A 20,229-nucleotide genomic window follows, 5' to 3' on the forward strand; every position below is an offset into this window, starting at 1 on the left:
GTATTTAATTCCTGTATTAAATCTGCTGCAACACGCCTAGTCTAAACAGACAGAACAGTAGCCATGTTACCCTAATTTTTATAATTTAGGGGTTTTTTTCCAGCTGTACGAGAGCTTGTTTTATTTATTCAAGTCCTACTTCTCTGGGTCAGGTCAACTGTCAAATGACAACAATTCCTATTTATGTCTTATCCAAATACCTGCTAACTGAGTATATGTAGTTTATTGCAGAGACAGAATCACAGTTTGAAAGGCATAATTGTAACTAACAAGACATATTATTATTCTGTAACATTAAAAAGAGCTTGCAGTGTCAATTTTGCCTCCAGAAACATAAGGGTTCAATTATAACTTATGGGAGTTATGCACATGTATGAAAATGAAAATATATACGTTTCCTTCCTATATACATGATGGTTTAGTTTCAGAAGAAGCTAACTGTACAGAGAATACTTGGATTTAAATAGGCAGTATTAACTCTCTACTGATTAAATGATATTACTGACATACAAAAAAACTGGTGATATAAATGAAGGGAAAGACTCATTACTCAAAAGAAGATCAAAAAGCCCCATGTCAGCTATGTATAAAACAATCATTCTACTCAGTACCAAAAAGCTACTCTTAAGACAAAAAAAAAAAAAAAAAAAAAAATCAGTATTAATAGTTTAAGATGGGAACTGAAGAATATTATGGCAACCAAATGAAATAGCATAGATTATTTCAAAACAGAATGTATCGCCTCTACCTGCCTAGACATTAACATGAGATCTTTAATCAAGTGAGCATGGTGTAAGCTTTGCTTGCCTAGCCCAAGGCTAAAGTACCTTCTCTCTCACAGAATACTATAGCTTAACATACTACAGCACACACTCAAAAGGCTTCATTAACAGCATGGTGCCATGCCCCTAAAACAATGCCCTGGCGTTGCTTTTGTTCCGACTGAAAGAGGAGTACCAGATGGCTTAGTCAGTGACACCACTCCAGCATCCTAGATATGCTTTGGGGTGTCTTTATTCTTATTCAGAACTTCATATTGTGATGTTACAAAGAATTCAACATTTCTTAGCAGGAAAGCTACCACCACTGGTAGGTTCACTGCCATATTTAATTTTCTAGGAAAATCTGGGCCAAATGAGTTGAGAATTTTTGAACTCTTAAGAATTTACTTAGCAACAGGACTTCTAGAAAGAGTTGTGAAACTTGGTAATACAAACTGAAGACTACCCCTCAGGCCCTGTGAACTAGAGAATGAGTATCGACTTAAAATTGAATTTAATATACAAACAATAGTTGTTTAAAGAAAGAAGCTGCGTATTTAATATTTTATACTCCTGTACCAAATACAATGTTTTAAGGGGATGGAGATGGAAGCATTTGAGTTGATGCAAATCAATTTGAGATTAAATTTGCAGGAACAGACATTTTCTCTTGCTTCTCAGTTTTAATTTTAAAGTTCAGGGGCAAAGCCTGTCCAAAGCAAAAAGTATACAAACCAAGTCTGAGTCTAAGTGAAAGGCTGTAGATAAATGCCCAGCATTATACTGCTCTGCAGGACGACAATCCACTACAAAGAACCTTACTCCTTCCTAAAAGAGAAAAATTGTGCATTATAGTTTACAAAATTTAAGATTTAAATTACTATGAAAGTTACATCCACATTTCAGCAGGAATGTCAGTGTTGTAAGTATGGAGTTCTGTGATGTGGCCTACCAACTATGAGGAAAGCTGCAGCTAGCAAGATATCAGCATCACCAAAATGTACTAATTGTAATCTATTCTTGTTTATCTGTACACTGAAACTAATTTACCTACTAGTCAGAACTGATAGCATACACCAACATAACCCAACACAGCAACACATCATTATAATCAATACCCATGGTCCCATGGGACCAAAAGAAAAATTCATTGAAAGGTGTTTGTTATGTTAGGGTTGGTTAGTCTGCTACATAATAATACAGGAAAAAAAAGGATTCCTGCTGTGGGTTTTTTTGTTTGATCATTTTTGCAAGCAGGGTTCATTATACCAAAGTTGTACTATACATACCTTTGAGATTCCAGTTTAACAGTCCATTTCTATTCAGCCCAGCAAATAAGTGTGTGTTTAAGCCCTCTTGACTTCAACTGGATCTAAGCAAGTGCACTAAAGAGTTTAACAGACTAGGGAAGATGTATACACACACTTAAGATTTTGTTGAACACAGGCCATAAACTGATATTAAATCCAAGGAGCTCTTAAAGTAAACTTATACAAAACTACAGCATTATGCACATACTGTACTGAGAGTAAAAATCTCCGCATGCAAGTATATTTGTAATATAAACTATTAGACAAATGATTTGTAACATTTCATTGTCAATAGTCAGAGGTCTCTTGCGGCAGTGTTCTGGCTGTGAGCAGAATTGATGAGTTAAATAATTGTGGATTTATGTCCCTTTTTCCTGCTAACCCCTTGTTTCAGGAAGTTCGATTAGGAAAATGTCACTTTAGGCTCCCCGCTCCTCCAGATCTCCAGACCTTCCAAAATAGATCTGTTTTTGTTTGTTTGCTTGTTTGTTTTTGGGGGGGGGAGGGGGGGAGGGGACAGGAACAAAAAAACCCCCCAATAACAAAAACCTGCTCCAGTCATTATAGCAGGCCTGTGCTGTGGCCAACAAAGGAGACGGGCATTAAACTATTTCTCATAAAACAGAAAAATACTCTATTGCATTTTGAGATCATGGGAAATACTGAAATATCAAGAATTCATTTCCTTTCCTTATCTCCTCACTCCCCCCCATATGGAAAACAGTAAAAATTTATTATTTCTTGCTACTAACCCCTTGTTGCTGATTTGCTTGAAGAATCTCAGATACTGAAATTGCTAGACAGAGAGCTTGGCTCAAGTCTGTGTCATCATCCTTGAGTCCCAACAAGCTGCTGCCAAAAAGACCGTGGTTGTCCTATTGTGGCAAGAGAAAATACTTGCAACATTAACCGAAGTTACATGCATAACAGACTCCAACCTAAAATTACTTCTGCAATAACATACGTATACACTGTTCTTTATAGGCAAGTTTAAAATAAAAAACTATTTGCTTTTTTGGTGAGTTGAGTTTCTTCATAAGAATTTCTAAAAAAAAACCCCAAAAACATTACAGTGACTGGATTTCATTATCATGTTTGGCAAAAATATTAGTTTACAAACAAACTCATCTCAGCCAAAAGAAGGTTGTTAAGGAAATCGTGTCTCTCGGATAAACCCTATTATTAATCTATCATAAAGAATTTATATCATACTTGAACTCAACAGCACTGCTTCTTCCATCAGAAGAGACTGCAAACTGTTTGGCTCTATATAAAACACTGTTAGATTAACCTTCAAGGATATTAAAACTTCCAAGAGAAGTGGGAAACAGCATCCAAGAACTGTGTATTAGGCTAAAGAATGTTCAGTGAAGTTCCTGACAAAGTGCTCAAATAATCACCAAATTATAAAGGCAACCTCATAACTGCTTTGTTATTACCTTTCGAAAAGAAGCTGGAGTTTTGCTACAATAATATTGTGCCAAAGAGAAAAGATCTTCTATATCTTCTATGTCCAAATTTGTTGGGGAAGTCTCTAGGAATTCTGAAACATGCAACATATGGATATTATTCTATTTAAACACAGTATTATACATAGCTTTTTCATGCAGCAAAATACATACTTTACTAGAGCACAACACAGTTAAGCTCATCAACTAACACACAAAATAACCTGTCCCCACATTCAGGAACACAGTCATTATGGAAGCTACATATTTAATATGTGTGGTCTGTATAGGATAACTGGAGTTTTAGAAGTAGCTTCTTAAAACGGCCTTTACTGAATGACCAAATGTAACAGTTAGCCAAGTCTCACTGGGCACTTTTACACATGCTCTGGGGGTGATGGGGGAGCGAGGGGCATGTTAAATTAGAGCAGCTCTGAGAACTGCTCCAACGAAAAGTGCTGCCATGTCTCCTGTATCAGTGTCCCCACACTTAAAAATGATGGCAGGGCGCTTGAATGCTTGTCAGACAAGCTTTAGTTCAAGCACCCCCACTGCCATTTTAAGTGCAGGGACACTGATACATGAGATGCAGGAGGCTGCTGGTGCATGGTAATTGGCACGCTCCTGCAGACTTGATTAGTCGAGCCTGCTCCAGTGCGATGGACTTCCAGCACATCAAAACAGCCTCTGCACTCATGTATAGGTTACAGAATGGTGGAGCCAGACAATGCAGGAGATGTGTGTGCACATTTCTGAACACCAGAAGTGCAAGCAAACTATTTACTAGAAGCTGGAGTCAGTGGTATACTGTGGGTCTCTGGCGCTCAAGGGTCAATGTTTGCATTTGTGCCCCGCCACATCCACGGACAGTCACTGAGCAGGGGGGAGGGAGGGCGGTGTCTCCTGGAAGCCGAATGCTGAGCCCAGAAGTGCCAGCGGGGACCTATGGAGGGCCTGGCCAGCACACTCCTCTCTCTCCTGCCCCACTCCCAGGCCAGCACCTGGGGGCATGGCTCTTCCTCATCCTCCCCACCCCGCAGTTGGTATGCCACTGGCTGGAGTTTCTACTCAAGTTTGTGAACATTTAGTGCATTTCTCTATATATTTAGTCTAGGGACAGACATGTGGTAGCTAGCAGACCACATGCTGGCTACCGTCCATGCTGTGGCACACAGGACAAAGGCAGAATCAACAGGTAGCTGGTAATATCCCTCTATTGTTTTCTTAATGGGCTAATGAACACTGAGTTAGGGGTGATAAACACTGTGTTATCAATTTCCTGCTGGGCTGGTCAGAAGCAGGGGGGATCCCTCCCTAATCAGGAGCACCCTGCCAGGACCTGGCCATGCCCCCCTCATCTCAGCACTATAAAAGGGAAGGGAGGGCTGCTCTAGTGCCCCCTGGCTTCTAGCCTGAGCCACTGCTGGCATATGCCTGCATTTTTTCAGTCCAGAGGGGATATCTGAACGCTTACAAACTGGTTTAGCCTAGCCAAGTTAGACTAACTTGAAAAAAAATGAATCAATTCAGGCTTGGGCGTTTTGAATGTCGGTCCCTAGCCTTACAGCTTAACCCTCATTCACAATTCTTATGAACTTCATTGGGGTGGGGGAAAGGGGAAGAGAATGATGAGGAAGGACTAGGGAAATGCAGCAAAAACTGAGTGCAGGTACCAGATGTTTATCTGTGCACCACAGTGAAAGGGAATCAACTCACCAGAGTATGTAAGAGATACAGCTGTCCCCAAAAAATCTTAATTCGTATTAAGAGATTTATAAAAGTAAATATATTAAGTTTAAGGTTCACTGACTAACGTTTTCACTGAAGTTAACAAACCAATATGCCTCTCTAGTCGAGAATATCCCTGCCTGAAAAGCTTAGAGACTTATTTATATCAATAGAATGCCCAGGGAAAAGATGAACTAAATAGTGATTGCATATAGAGTACAAGATAAAAATAAAAAACTGGAAAGCACAGTGAATGAAATAAGTTTAAAGAAAGAGACTCCTTGAAGCATGGATAATTTCAAGTATATAGCACAAATAAAGGCTACCAATTGTTGAAGAAAGGGAGATAAGAAAAGAATGGATAAAAGGCCAGAAGCAATGTAGGAGGAAGGACGAAAAGGAAGATACGAAAACAAAATATAGGCAGGAACAGGTTTACACCACAGATTTTTGAAGGGGACAGTCAGGAACATCATGAAGAAAAGTAGCTAGCTAGCAGATGAATGAGGACTTCATGAAAGCAGACTGGCAAGTGGGGAAGATTTTTCTACCAGTTTTGCAAGAACCATACTTACTTATCATTTCTTCTCTGTCCAATTCTTGTGCCAAGATGGTGTCTCTGAAAACAACAGAACCACAACAGTAGATTAAGTAAAAAACCCAAACAAACACAAATGCATGGGGAAAACAAATGCTTACATTGACTATGTACTCACTTTGCATTGACAAGCATGATTAACATTAGAAAATACATAAAGAATGGATCTGCTTGTTGTAGGTATCCATCCCATATTGCCTGAGTGACTTCAACTGAGCAGTAATAAGAAAAGAGGCTTCCAAGCTGAAAAGTTAAAAAATGCAATTGAAAAGAGAGCTAGAAATAATTTTAGTATGACAACAATACTGTAACAAAGAGACAAACTAGCTAAAAGACAAGCATGAGAGGCATATGAAATACTATATCTGCATTATGGATTAAAGGCTAGGTTTACCCTTAAAATCACTTTTACAAAAAGCACACTAGTGAGGCTCAATGATTAAATAGGTCTTAATTTGAAGAAAACAACTTTCAAGCACTAAACTGCCTATCCCACAAGCTCATTCTGAGATCTGGGATTAGACTGGGATTTTTTTGTGGCTCATATGCCTTCAGCAAAACAGATTTTGAAAAGCTGTATTTGGCTTATAGTTTTGACATTCAAGGCATATATGAATACAGTTCATTTTCCTTGTTCTGCATTTGCACATAATACCAGTCAAAAACTAGCAAAAGTTTGTTTATTTACTTATTTAAAAAGCCACACTTCGGCCCCAGCTTCAGAACAAGACGCATGGATGGAAGTCCACTGCGCCCCCATGAGCTCCAGGACCCCTGATGACCCCCAGCCTAGCCAGAGGTAAGCAGGGTCCATGGTGAGAGGGACCTAGCCCAGCTGTGTGGAGGCAGCTGAGAGGAGCTGAGAAGGGTCACCCCTCCCCCCCTTGGCCCAGGCCCCCAGGGAGCAATACTACTGGAGCCTTGCGAACAGAAGGTGCAAACAGGTGCACTTCTAGGCCCAGTGTCCAAGTTAGCGCAGGAGTTCATGCAGGAGGGTGGACAGGAGGGGCATGAGGGCCTAGACAGTGAGCCTCAAGGCAGCGGTTGGCATAGTAGTAGCCAAATTACTACTGGCATAATGATGGGTGGGGCACGTTACACCCCAAGGTTTCCCCCTGCAGCTGGATCCCTCCCCTCTGGTACTTCTGAGGCCTCCACCCAGACAGAACCCATGGTTCCGGCATCCATTTAGACAGAGCCCCTGGCTCTCAGCTGTAGGGGCTGCCTGGCATGACTCCAGGCACATGGGATCAGGAGCACTGCAACCTCCCCTTGTGTGGTTTGCTCCATATTGGAGTCTTTGGAATGCCAGATAGTGGTGCTCCAGACTGCAGTGCAGGGGCTGTGTCCATCAGGCATGGAAAACAGAAGATTGACTCCTACTGCCAAGCCCTTCACCCCACGAAAGAAGAGGGAAGACCTAGGTCACCTGCCAGGACCAGGGAGGCCAAAAGGCACTCCCATACTGTCCAGCCAAGAGGCTGGACAAAGGTTGCCTCTGGCCCCAAGGCTCACTGTACCAGGGTCACCATCCCCTTGGAGCTCTGCAACAGGTTTGAACCTCTTGCAGTACCAGTAGAGCTTGCAGAGCTGCCAGCTACTGCAAGCGAGGAAGAAACACAACCAGCTATCATCCCTCAGACAAAGCAGAGTGGTTGTTGTGGGCAACTCCCTCCTGAGGGAGACAGAGGGAGCGAGCTGTCAATCCAACCCCTTAGCCTGGGAGGTTTGCTGCCTCCCAGAAGCCTGTATCTGGGATGTGGCTGAGAGAATCCCAAAACTTAATCTGGCCCTCCAACCACTACCCTATGCTCCTTATCCACGTGGGCACAAATGACACAGCTCGGAGCAATCCCAGCTGGGTCATGAGTGGATACAGGGCTCCGGGAGCAGGGTTCAGGGGGTTGGGGGCGCAGGTGATTTTTTCCTTGATCCTTCCAGTTACAGGTCACAGGCAGAGGAGGGAGATGAATCAAGGCAGTAAACAGAAGACTGCAGCACTGGTGCAACCGTGAAGGCTTTGGCTTCTATGACCACATCCTGTTCTTTGGAGAAAGAAGCAGTGGGTCGTTGGAAAGAGATGGCCTGCACACCTCACTCCACTGGGGAAGAAGATGACCTGCTTGACCAGGCTTTAAAGTAAGCTCACAGGGGATGGGCAGACAACCATAAGAGCAAGCTCACCAAGCATTAACTGCAAAAATCAGCAGGTTAGGATGCTCAAGGGAACCCACTCCTACCCCAGCCCAAGAACAGAGCTTCTCCATGAGTATAAAGAAGCCTAAGGGCCTCCAGTCGCACACTTACTTGCCTGTACACTAATGCTAGGAGTTTGGGGAAATAAACAGGAGGAACTAGTCCTTCTGCTAAACAAAAATGACTATGGTCACACAGGGATAACAGAGACCTTGTGGGACTCCTCCTATGACTGGACTACTGGTATAGGCTATACCCTGTAAAGAAGAGATCGTGCTGATAAAAGGGGCAGGGGTATAGCTCTCTATGTGAAGTAGAGCTACATGTCCCTACAAGCTGAGACTGGCACCCAAGGAGGATGACTGGAGACCCTTTCGGTTAGAATATGAGGGCAACATAGCAAAGGGGATACAATGGTAGAAGTCTACTACAGACCTCCAAACCAGGGACAAGTTCCCCTCGTATTCTATTCCAAGAATTATATACCATCATATTCTATACTGAGAATTCACCAGGAAACTGGCCGAGGCTGCATGGTCTTGGTGCACGGTTGTCATGGGAGACTTCAACTACCTGAACATCTCATGAGATGAGCACTTGGCCAAATCCAATCAGTCACAAAGCTTTCTTACACGCGTGGATGAGCTCTACCCATCTCAAGAAGTTTAATGGCCAACAAGAGGCAAGGCACTGCTGGACCTGGTACTGGTCAAAGGGGATGATCTAATCAGCAACCTAAGAATTGAAGGAAAGCTGGGTGACAGGGACCATGAGTTGATCACTTTCACTATCCATCGCAAAGCTGGCAAGTCAGCCAGCAGTTTAGTAGTCCTTGACTTTATGAAAGCTGACTTTCATAAGATCAGGAGGCTTCTTCTTGAGGCCTCGAGAGGCCATGTTTTCACAGGGAAGGGAGTTCATGATGAGTGACTGCTCCTTAAGGAAGTGATCCTAGAAGCACAAGGGAAGTCCATCCCAACCCACAGAAATGGTGGTAAAGGGGCTCAACAACCCCATTGGCTCAACAGGGAACTCATGGACCTCCTACATCTAGAAAGAGAGGCATATAATGGATGGAAGACAGGAAACACCACTAAGGAGGAGTATACTGCACTAGTCTGCACCTGCAAGGAGCGAACTAGAAAAGCCAAGGCTGCAGCTAAACTCTAACTGGCTACACGAATCAAGGACATAAAAAGTCCTTTAGATATGTGGGGAGTTGAAAGAAAAACAAGGGCAACATTGGACCCCTGTTAAACCAGCTGAGGCACCTGACTACCAACACCCAGGAAAAAGCCAATCTGCTTAATGATTACTTTGCATCTGTTTTTCACCAGCCCAAAGGGACCACCCTGCCTAACATGATTCAGGATGACCAGGGTGGGGATGAATATATGCCCACCATTGGCATGGATCTTGTGAGGGCGCATCTTGAGAGGCTGGGCCCCCATAAATCAGCTGGTCTGGATAGGTTGCACCCAAGAATGCTAAAGGAACTGACAGACATCATAGTGCAGCCACTGGCGAGGATACTCAAGAACTTGTGGCACTTAGGTGAAGTACCTGAAGATTGGAAGAGAGCCAATGTGGTGCTCATCTTCAAAAAAGGGAGGAAAGAAAACCCAGGAAAGAAGACCCAGCCAGTCAGTTTGACCTCAAACCCTGGGAAGATTTTGGAAAAAAAATTATCAAAAAAATAATTTTTGACAGGCTAACAGAAGGCAACATTCTGAAGGATAGCCAGCACAGGTTGGTCATGCAACACCTACTTGCAACAAATCTCATTTCCATCTACGACCAGGTGATATATCACCTGGACAAAAGGGAAGAGGTTCATGTCATATATTTGGACTTTAAAAAAGCCTTTGACCTGGTGTCCTATGATGTCCTCATGGAAAAATTGGGCAACTGTGGCCTCGACTACTCCAGTCCGATGGCTGGAGAACTGGCTCTGAGGTCGGACCCAGAGAGTGGCAGCTTACGGAACTGAATCATCATGGCACTTGGTGACTAGTGGCGTCCCCCAAACCTCAGTTCTCAGACCTGTACTCTTTACTGTCTTCAGAAACTATCTGGACACTGGTGTCAAAAGTGGACTGGATAAGTTTGCTGACAACACCAAACTTTAGGGAAGAGTGGCCACACTTGAGGATAGGTTGGTGATCCAGGTTGACCTCGATAGGCTCGCAAGGTAGGCAGATGAAAACCCAACTGCATTTAATAAAAAGAAATGCAAGGTGCCCCACCTTGGGAATAAGAACCCGTATCACACTTGCAGGCTCAGCAATGCTACACTTGCTAGTACTAAGACTGAAAGAGACTTGGGGGTCACAACTGACCACAAGATGTATATGAGCCATCAATAAGATACTGCAGCTGGCAAAGCAAAAACAACTCTGGCTTGCATCTACCGATGCATCTCAAGCAAGACCCAGGATGTCATCCTCCTGCTGTACTCGACCTTGGTGAGGCCGCAACTGGAGTAATGCATCCAATTCTGGGCTCCACAATTTATGAAGGACATGGTGAAGCTTGAAAGAGTTCAGAGGAGTGCCACGTGCATGATCAGAGGGCAAGAAAACAGGCCTTATGAAGAGAGGCTGCGACATATGGGACTCTTCAGCCTGGAGAAGCGCAAGCTCAGGGGTGACTTGGTGGCAGCCTATAAAGGGGTGTGCATCATGATCTTAGGGAATGCCCGTTCACCAGAGCACCTCAGGGGATGACGAGGTCCAGTGACCACAAACTCCTGCAAGACTGTTTTAGGTTGGACACAAGGAAAAACTTCTTTACTATCCAAGTCCCCAAGGCCTGAAACAGACTCCCCCCAGAGGTGGTGCAAGCACCTACTCTGGATACTTTCAAGAAAACATTTGGCCACTTATCTTGCTGGGATCCTCTGACCCTAGCTGACTTCCTGCCCCTTGGGCAGGGGGCTGGACCCGATCTTACAAGGTCCCTTCCAGCCCTAACGTCTAGGAAATCTATGAAATTTAGCCATTAAATGTCAGCAGACATGACTGAATACATCAAGAGAAGCAGTGAGTTCTTTTTAAGATGGTGCCATTTTTTATACAGCTCCTTTTCACAGGGTCATTCATTATCACAGACACATGTGGCACCTTCATAAAACTGAAAGATAAGTTACTAAACATCTGCCAGCAATGGTAGCATTTTAATCACTGAAAAACAAAACCAAAAACAAACAAACAAAAAACCAAAGACTAATCTTTAGGTATACACAATCCTAAAAAAAGCATCTTTTGTTGCTACGAAAATTCATAGCAGATGAAAGAAAACAAATTGTTCATTTCCTTCCATACATCTCAGGCAAAATTTGTAACAATGCTCAACTGAAATGTAAACTACTTTATCAGTTTAGAAGCTTATTGAACCTTCTGTTGTATTACCACCATTGTCATAAACTTTCAGTAGCATTTCACCTGCTTTTAAGAGTGACTTTGTGAGACTTTAACACCTCCTGATCTACAGCTGTAATAAGAGTCAGAGGCTTAGCACAAGTATAAATGAAGAACTGCTGAAAGCAGCCTTTCTTTGAAGGCCAATGATGCAACCATAATGTAAGAGCCTCTTCTTACATAGTTCTGTACTTACAAATTTCATCTCAGCCCTTGAAAAAAATCAGAAAAAGGAGTCACCCCAATTAAGCTTCCTAATACTAAGTGAAATTTACCACCATCCTATAGTCTCTTACATAGCAAGTGTTCTATGCATAGAAAACTATTATTGAAAGGTCATCTTAAATTCATTCTCCCCCCAGTGTGGCGAGTAAAGCAGAGGTGGGAGGCAAGAGGCCAGACCTCCAACACCTTGTCCTCCCTGCCCATTTGGGGCAGGAAGCTGCTTTGGATGATGGCTGGCTAAACCTAGATTTGTACGTGCATACGTATAAATTTTAGCAGCCCAGAAATGTTATGGGTCACTACTGAAGTTGTGCACATGTGTGTGTACACAGACTTCTTAAAAACAGAATGGAATTGTATTATAGCATGTAATTTTCTGTGCTAAGTCATCAATAAAACTATCAAACTTTCAGTACAATCTTGTGGTCCTGATACACAATACTAATGTTGAAATCAATATGACACATACTTGCCTTACTTCTCAATGAAGTTAATTAAAAACTAAAGTAGGAAGAAACCTAATTCCTTAAATAAATATCATTCTACAATTCTATAAACAATGACAGGTTTGAATATCAGTTCTGCATGTGGCTTTCATTTCACATATTTAGCAGAGAGGGATTTGAGTTTATATCAAGTTACTCGAGCTAGTATTGACAATCCATGAGCAGACACAAATACACGGGTGGATAAGTGTTCTGGAGCAGACATTGGCAACCTACAGACATGGACATGGGACTTCAGCAGCAGTTGCTTTCCCCATATCAGCATGGGGAAAAGTGGCAGCAGGTGTTCTTCCTGGACCAGCAGAGAAGGAAAAGAAAACAGGGGTGATGGACACAAGGAAAGTGTCTGCTGCCTCTGTTTTTCCCTGGCAGAAGCAGGGAAAAGTAGTGTACTGTTCACTTTCCCCATGGCAATAGTGGGGAAAAGTGGTAGGAGTGGTTAGATTCTAGTGCCCACTTGTGTCTGGCCTAAACTGGGTCAATTTGGTCCACAGCCTTTACTAGTTGTCAACTGCTGCTCTAGAGTATTGTATATTAATCTCTTGGAATATGACAAATCACTGATGTATATACTGCCACCCAAGTTTAATGCCAATTATTTCCAACTCCTAATATCAATGCCTCTGTATACATATGTTGTATTAAAAGCTATTTATTATGAATGAAGATCTGGTGTTCACAGCACCTTGCTCCCTGTTAGAATTGATTATAAAAAGATAACACATGCACAACAAATACATCTCTATGATCTTCACATATTCCAATACACTTTAAAGTTATTTTAAAAAATAGAACCTAAAGTTCCCTTATATTAGCATTCTGTAACTTGGCAGTTTTCACTTAAAGTTTCTACAGAAATTTATTTTTCATTATGTTTCCCTACTTTCACTTTATTACCCAGTTGAGTGCATATGAGTCTGGTGTCATCTTCTTAGTGTCAAGAAAAGAGCAGAGTTCTGGCTCATGGTACTGGAGAAGCAGCCTGAAGAGATGAAATGGTCTCCCCTTCAGAAAACAATCCCTGAAAAATAAGGAGCAAGAATAATTATAACAAGTCCACAATACTCCAGTCAGCAGGCAATCTCACGTGTATTAAGACAAAAAAAAACATAGGGACTGATCATGTGATGACTTATGCAGTCAGCCACATTGAAACTGGCTGAGTAGTAAGGACAATTAGATGCTTTTACAAGATTTGAACTGCCATGTACTAGTACCATCCACACAGATTTACACAACTGAAAGGCATCATGAACTTGAGTGCGCCACACTGAAAAAACAGACCAAAGTGATTTTTAAAAGTGTCCACTGCTCGTCTTGAAAGCATGGGCCATTTAAGGGGAAGAATTCATTTGTAAGATAGCGGAGATAGAAGTTGCTTTTATGGTAAGATGAACTCTCTATGAAGACCTCCAATCAAATATAGTTATCAATTTGAGCATCTCATATGTGGACACTTCATAGGTACTGAAGCAATTGGTAAACACTCCAAAAACATTCTTTTAAATGCTCAATACAGTCTTTTAAAAGACTTCTGCTTTCCCAGTGTAAGTGTACACTGAAGGTACATAGTTCATTAACCTTTTTTTAGCATAACAATTTGAGCTGACAAATTAATTTCACTTTGGACAAATGTTACATTTGTAGCCCCCTTGGAAGGAGCATTATAAAACTGCCACAGAGGCACAGAGCAGCATGCTCTACAACAACAGGGTGGACAAGGAAGTAGCTAGCCGACTGACAGCCTACTGCTGCTTATGGGAAGTGGCAAATAAAAGCATAGCTCCCCAGAGACCAGGGGCAAGAAGTGTATTTCCTGGCATCCCGCAGGGAAGCAACAAGCAAAGCTGCAGCTTTCCAGAGACTGGTGGCAACAGCCCACTACCTTCTGTAGGACAGCAGCACACTCTCAGTGAGTGGACTTCTACCTCCAGTCTCTGGGAGCTGCAGCTCTGTTCTCTGTCCCCCTTGATCAAATGACAGCTGAGAACCCAAGTAATGCTCAATAATTGTCCACCATATTCTCTGACCTCACATACCCAGTGTGGCACAGTGGGATGTTCAGGGACCAAAAGATCCCTTGTCCCAGAAAAGTACAGACATTGCATGTGATACTATAAAACAGAGTGCTACAGAAAATCCAGGAATATTTCTGATGGTGCTACTTTGGGTGTACACATCTGTCTGCTTGACTTTTGACACCTGTAGCACTACCAACATAACATCTGTCTGGTTTCTGCTTGGTTAAGGCATAAAGCTGTTTAAATCATTCAAGCACACTTTGCCAAGTCCTAATACTAAAAATAGGCTCATATTAAAAAACAAAACAAAAACCAGCTTCAGTAATTTAGAGAACTCTGTACTTCCACCTACAATGAAATAAACACAATAAATATTGCATTTCAAGACTGAACTTTTTTTTTTTTAGTGCCAATTCATTAATTTCTTCACTACGCTTACAAAGAAAACCAAACTTCTAGCGATCTATCCATATATCTAGTTGACATGCAACTCACTGCCTCAAGAGTAGTGAGTGAGTTTGGATACCCCTTTCTTGGGCAAAGAATGCAGCAGGACAGCAAGCTCAGCCACTGGAGAAATGAAAAGGCAGCTTTGGACCACAGCACAATTTGCATTTGAGGCAGGATATTATCAATATCAATAACTTATATATCATAAAAGTTTTCATAAAAGTCGCTTCATTTTTGATAGAGAAAATATCCTTTTGCAATTAACTCTGATACTGGAAATCTAGATGAATCAACTGTGCTACAGACCACCTATGTATCCTGGGGTGAATTACTTAATTAACTTGATTGCCTTATCTTTATAATAGGAATAATATTTTCTCAGCCAATTTTTGTCTCGTCTCCTAAGATTAAACTCTTTGAGTATGACCTATCTACTGATACACATTCATGGAACACCACACACATTGGGGTATCAAATCTCATTTAGAATCTCAAGGTACTACCATAATTTTAATTAGAACACAATTTTTTTGTAGTCATACTGGGAGAGTAGCTAATCTAAATGCAAGCATCTGTTTCACTTGGATTAAATATACTCTTATGTATGCAATAAAATTTACAATAGCATAAGGGAGTTTGGCAGTTCTGCTATAAACAGTAATATTGCTTTATTTCTGCAGTAAGCTATATGTTATTTGCTAAAGACACCACATATTTTTTGATAAAAGCCATTTCACACATTCACTGTCAACAAATACAGATCACATGCAAAATACATGCATTTACCTGGGAATATACTTGTTCATGATAGCATAAAAGCAGTTGTACAAATCACTACGTGGAATTCGAAGATGAATCAGAGGCTTGAGTAAATGTATCCAGCCGAGACAAGAAGAATATTTAACATTACGTGACTTACAATAAAAGGTAATAACAGACTCAATGTCCAAAAATAATACTGACTTCTCCTCTTCTGGAACTGACAGCTGGTCTGGAAAAGCACAAGCATAACACTTAGAAATCATGTTAACAGCCTCATGGAGTCTGCCAATGCTGGAGTTGTCAACCAGGGTACCCATACCCCTGGGGGTACTGGTCCTAGCGGGTAAATGCAGGTAGGAGGGGACTGAGCGCTGCTGCCTCCCAGGAACAGGGCTGGGGTGGGGTGATGGCAGTGGCACCCCTTTGTGGGGCGGGGAAGGTCACATGTGGCAGCCCCTGCCACCGCATACCAGCCTGGTGAGCTTCCCCATCCAGCAAAGGGGCGCTGCTGCCCTCACTCCAGCCCAGTGAACTTCCTCACCTTGCCCTGGCCCTGCTCCTGGGAGGCGGTGGCTTTCCGCCCTCACCCCCCCAGCTGTGTGCCATCCCCCCCCCACTCGGCATCCAGTTACGCACCCCTCCACCCCATTTCAGTGTCCAGCTGCTTGGGGTACTTAGACTAAAAAAGGTTGAAAAACTTATGGACGTTTCAGAGGCTAATCATGCCTATAGAGTACTGCATTTGCTTGTAGATAAAAGCTTGAACCCAGTTTGAAAGCAGAGGTGCAAACAGGATTAAACTACTAGCCTAACTTTTCATGAGCAGCTGTAACTTTTTCTTTTGTATACAACTGTACAGCTATAAAGCATGCTGGCATGTCATAGCACAGTACGAACAGAGAAATCTCCTCCCCCCCCACCTTGGAAACTCCATATTTATAAATTTGTGCACTGAATGCCCCTTTCTATTCCCATTTGGAGAACTCAGCACAACACTTGTTCTGAGCCCACAAGAGGCTGAGAAGCGGTTCAGTTTCCCCAGACTTCACAACAAATTCTTTTCAGTTTCAAAGCTCAACCCACAGTGCATACCTCCAATTCTACACAAGCCTACTTGCATACAAAACATAAGCTCTGACCTCACTTTGATTAAGATATGTTCTGTTTATACAAGAGCACAACGGTACTGCCTATGATGCATTATCTGTATATAAAAAATATGAAAACGAAGTTAAGGTTGTTCTGCACTTCATTGTGAGAAAGTGCTCAAAAGGAACTACAGGCTGGGGTTGGAGGCTATTATATATTCTCTTGGAAATTCCATGTCTAATTTACATGTCATGATGAGGCCAAGTCAGCAAAACATAGTTTAAATCAACTTATAAATGAATAAGAATAATTACAATACAATCATTACTTATTTTCATATTACATTCAATTTTGCCTTTACATTGTCAATATTTCTGCTAGTAATGTAATGTATAGCAGAATCTATACATTGGGAAAAGGGATGTCTTGCCAGCTAAATGGCTGGTAGCTGGGCTCTTTTGGTATCTAGGAAGGCAGCCTGAGATTATGGAATAAACATATTAGCTGTTAGCTAAAAATAATGAGCAGTTAAATAGGTTATCTTTAGGTCTCCTAATTAACTAAGATGAAAAGGAAAATTCACTCTTCTCAGTGCTGTAGCTTCAGCAGTTTGGACTCTGGAAGATAAGGCCACAGTAGTTTATATGCTACTCTGTCTTTCAAGGATAACTTGGTAACCACAGTGACCAAAGAAAAAAATTCTTCTTTAGTTAAAGCTTAGGTTTCTAGCATTGGAATTGCAAAGTATTCAGTAATCCAATTACAACGTTTCAATGGTACAACATATAAAGTGAAGCTGATGTGCATGGTAACTTATTTGCTGGTACTGCAAATTATTGAGACTGCATTCTGAGGAAATGCATGACTGGCTTAATTCACAGATGAGTTTCAGATTCTTTTTTATATTAGCATTTTGCCACCTTGATTCACATTTAATATGGGAAGCAGTAGTAGGAGGGTTTGTTAGAAACAGCCTGGTCAGCAGGGAATTGTAACCTATAGGTTACATTTATTCTGTGTCCTTGACTCTCCATCTCTGGCTTCTACTACTAATAAGCTATGCCACCAACTTGTGGCCTGCATGTCTTGCCCAAACCTGAGAAACAGTAGTTTGTGCTCAAAAACTAATCTAAAATTCAAAATAAATTTTAACACCAATGAAAATGATGTATTTTAAGGGCTTCTGAAATTTGGCTGCTCTTCAGTGTTAATTTTAAGAGGTGGGGCATGTGCAGAATGATATTTTTAAGGTAAAGAAATAGGGGTGAATGAGAAGAAAAGAGTCAAACAATAGCTGCTCTTTCAAAACAGTTGAGAATTCTGTAAGGAAATACAGGTGTTTTCACTATGCTATGTCTAGTAGCAGGTATTGTACTTTTGAAGTTGCAGTTTCTTTTCTTTAACATACTCTTCTGTGTTGCTAGGTGAAAGACCTAAAGAAAGGGGGAAGCCGACTTGTACAAAAGAAAATTTAAAAAAAGGCCATCTTGGAGGAGCTAATCACATTTGGTAACATTTTCAGACAAAAGTGTATTTAAATGGACAGTGCCCATTTAGGCTTATTTTTTACCTTCATTATGAAAACTCTGAGTCAGAAAGTGGGAGAAAGCCTCTTTTAAATATTAATATTAGAGGGGGATAAGTTTATTTTCTTGGTTTTAGAACTAGATATAAATTTCAAAACTTGAGTATTTGCAACAGTTATAAAAATAGTATTGTAGCTAGAATCTGACTGTCTAGTAGAACAGAATGAGTTAAGCTGCAGCTAACAGTAGAATTAGAGATCTTTCTTTCTAAAAATGCTGCATGAAGTGGTATTAATGATAAAAGTAGCTGGCATTCTGACCTGTGGGCCAGAATCAAGCCATTGCTTCTGCACTGTGTCAGGGGATACTTTACTTTGCTGCTCTTTGTGATGAGCTAGCAACCTGCAGTTAAAGATCCCTTGGCAATTTCCATAAAAGTATCTAAACATTTTAGTTCTCATGCGCTGTCAAAAGCTCAACTTGGGCTGGCTCATTCTGCTGTGCTAAATTTCCCTCTGTTTTCTGCTGGAAATGGAATTTGGCCTTTAAAACTGCGATTATCTACAATATTAGTTCTATGTGAGGTGATCACCAGGAATCCAGATTTTCTGTCTCCCCACAGGAAAAGGTGGAAAACTGTGGATTTTCCCCTTTAAAGGAGAAAACCACAGGAAACCAGCCTGCAATAAGCTGCTTGGGCATGGGGGGAGCAGCAGGAGGGTGACTGGAGACAGGGGGCATCATGTGCGTGTCCACACACGTGACTGACCTATAGCCAGGTAGGTTAGTGGGAGTAGCCCCAGTAATTGGATACAGGTAAGTCTATGGGGGGAGCGAGGGATTGGAGGGCCAGGGCCTGGGGACCACCTGGGGAGCTGTGGGAGGCATGTGTGTGCATATGCATGTATACAAAAGGGGATGGGGGTGGGGGTGGTAAGGGAAGGGGGTACCTGCCAGCACTGGAGGGGAATGTGTCTAGGCACTGCGGCTGGGAAGGAAGGCTGAGACAACACTTGGTGTCGTCAGAGCCCAGCTCCATGTTGTGGCCAGTGGAGCCTGCCTAGGGGCTCCTGCCCCTCCAGTGGTGGGAGTGGGGAGGGGAGGTGGTGGGGAGCTTAATGGACAGGCCAGGGGCCAGTGCCCATACCCTCAGAGGCAAGGATGGGGTGGCTGGGAGATGCTGTCGGGGGGGCAGAGGGGGCAGGCCACCTGGCAGGGCATAGAAGCTACAGTCCAGGAAGGGGAGTGCCACAGGCACCCCCCTCCTCCTTCCTCCAGCCCAACCCAGTGGCCAGTGCTCCCCACCATGCCACAGCCCCAGCCAGTGGCACAGGGCAGTGTGTGGTGCACCAGTCACTGCATACGCTTCCATGCGAGGTGCACTGCATGCACCTCATGTTGGAGGCTGTTCCTGCTATGTCCCCGCAGACAGCCATCCTGTGAGTTTGTGCAGGGCCAGACAAGGCAGTGTCAGCAGGGCCCCCCCCCCAAGAAGGGCAGGGTGCAGGGGCTCTAGATCAGGAATGAGGCGCACCAACAGAGCTAGATGGTGAGGGACTGAGTCAGGAGTGAGGGGCACCAGGAGGGCTGGGGCTAGGCTGCGGCTTGAGAGTGAGGGCAATGGCAGGGGCAAAGCACTGTCATATCAGGGCTGCTCAACGTCACAAAGCATTGGAGGGGGGGACACACAGCTGCAGCTGGACTCATGTCTTGGTGAGTGAGGAGGGCAACAGGAACTCTGATTTTCCATGATAAAACAAACAAACAAAAACCCAAACAACCCACCAAAATATAAAGATATTAAGAATTTATTTTATTAAAATGACTGAAGCACTGGTAAGCTTTCAAACTGCTTTACAATTGTCAATATATCAGTAAAACAATGTGTTCATGGAAAGACATGGATTTGGGGAGTTTTAGAAATCAGAGAATTTGGGATTTCTAAATAGAGAAAACCAGGACCCCTGGCGATTACAATATGTACCATTTATTGCACAATTTGAAGCAGGGGTGCACCAACAGAGATTTTGGGGGCTGATACCGGTAGCCGATTTTTAAAGAGGCACATTGGCTGATAGCAATCCGATTTCCAATACAGCTCCATTCAGCTGGTAAGTCTGTTGAAGTGGAGGGGGGAAGGGAGGGGAGGGAAGGGGCAGATCAATGCCCCTTCCAGTGAGGTAGGGAGTG

The 20,229-nt window shown here is 42.6% G+C and overlaps 1 protein-coding gene across 2 annotated transcripts in view; it reads right to left on the minus strand.

Annotated features, from left to right (window-relative positions):
• The window catches only part of TBC1D23 (TBC1 domain family member 23), a 55,799-nt gene that overhangs the window by 20,012 nt on the left and 15,558 nt on the right, over positions 1 to 20,229 (minus strand). For both annotated transcript variants that reach the window (XM_090055782.1, XM_090055774.1), the window contains exons 4-10: positions 15,449 to 15,653; positions 13,089 to 13,212; positions 5,964 to 6,088; positions 5,823 to 5,866; positions 3,511 to 3,614; positions 2,824 to 2,946; positions 1,497 to 1,589 (exon numbers count right to left, since the gene is read on the minus strand). In XM_090055782.1, the coding sequence (XP_089911908.1) occupies positions 1,497 to 1,589; positions 2,824 to 2,946; positions 3,511 to 3,614; positions 5,823 to 5,866; positions 5,964 to 6,088; positions 13,089 to 13,212; positions 15,449 to 15,653 (818 nt within the window). The remainder of the gene's footprint in view (positions 1 to 1,496; positions 1,590 to 2,823; positions 2,947 to 3,510; positions 3,615 to 5,822; positions 5,867 to 5,963; positions 6,089 to 13,088; positions 13,213 to 15,448; positions 15,654 to 20,229) is intronic.

The sequence above is a fragment of the Crocodylus siamensis genome, chromosome 1 (genome assembly GCF_052110815.1).
Source record: "Crocodylus siamensis isolate JL-2025a chromosome 1, ASM5211081v1, whole genome shotgun sequence".
NCBI classification, from domain to species: Eukaryota; Metazoa; Chordata; order Crocodylia; family Crocodylidae; genus Crocodylus; species Crocodylus siamensis.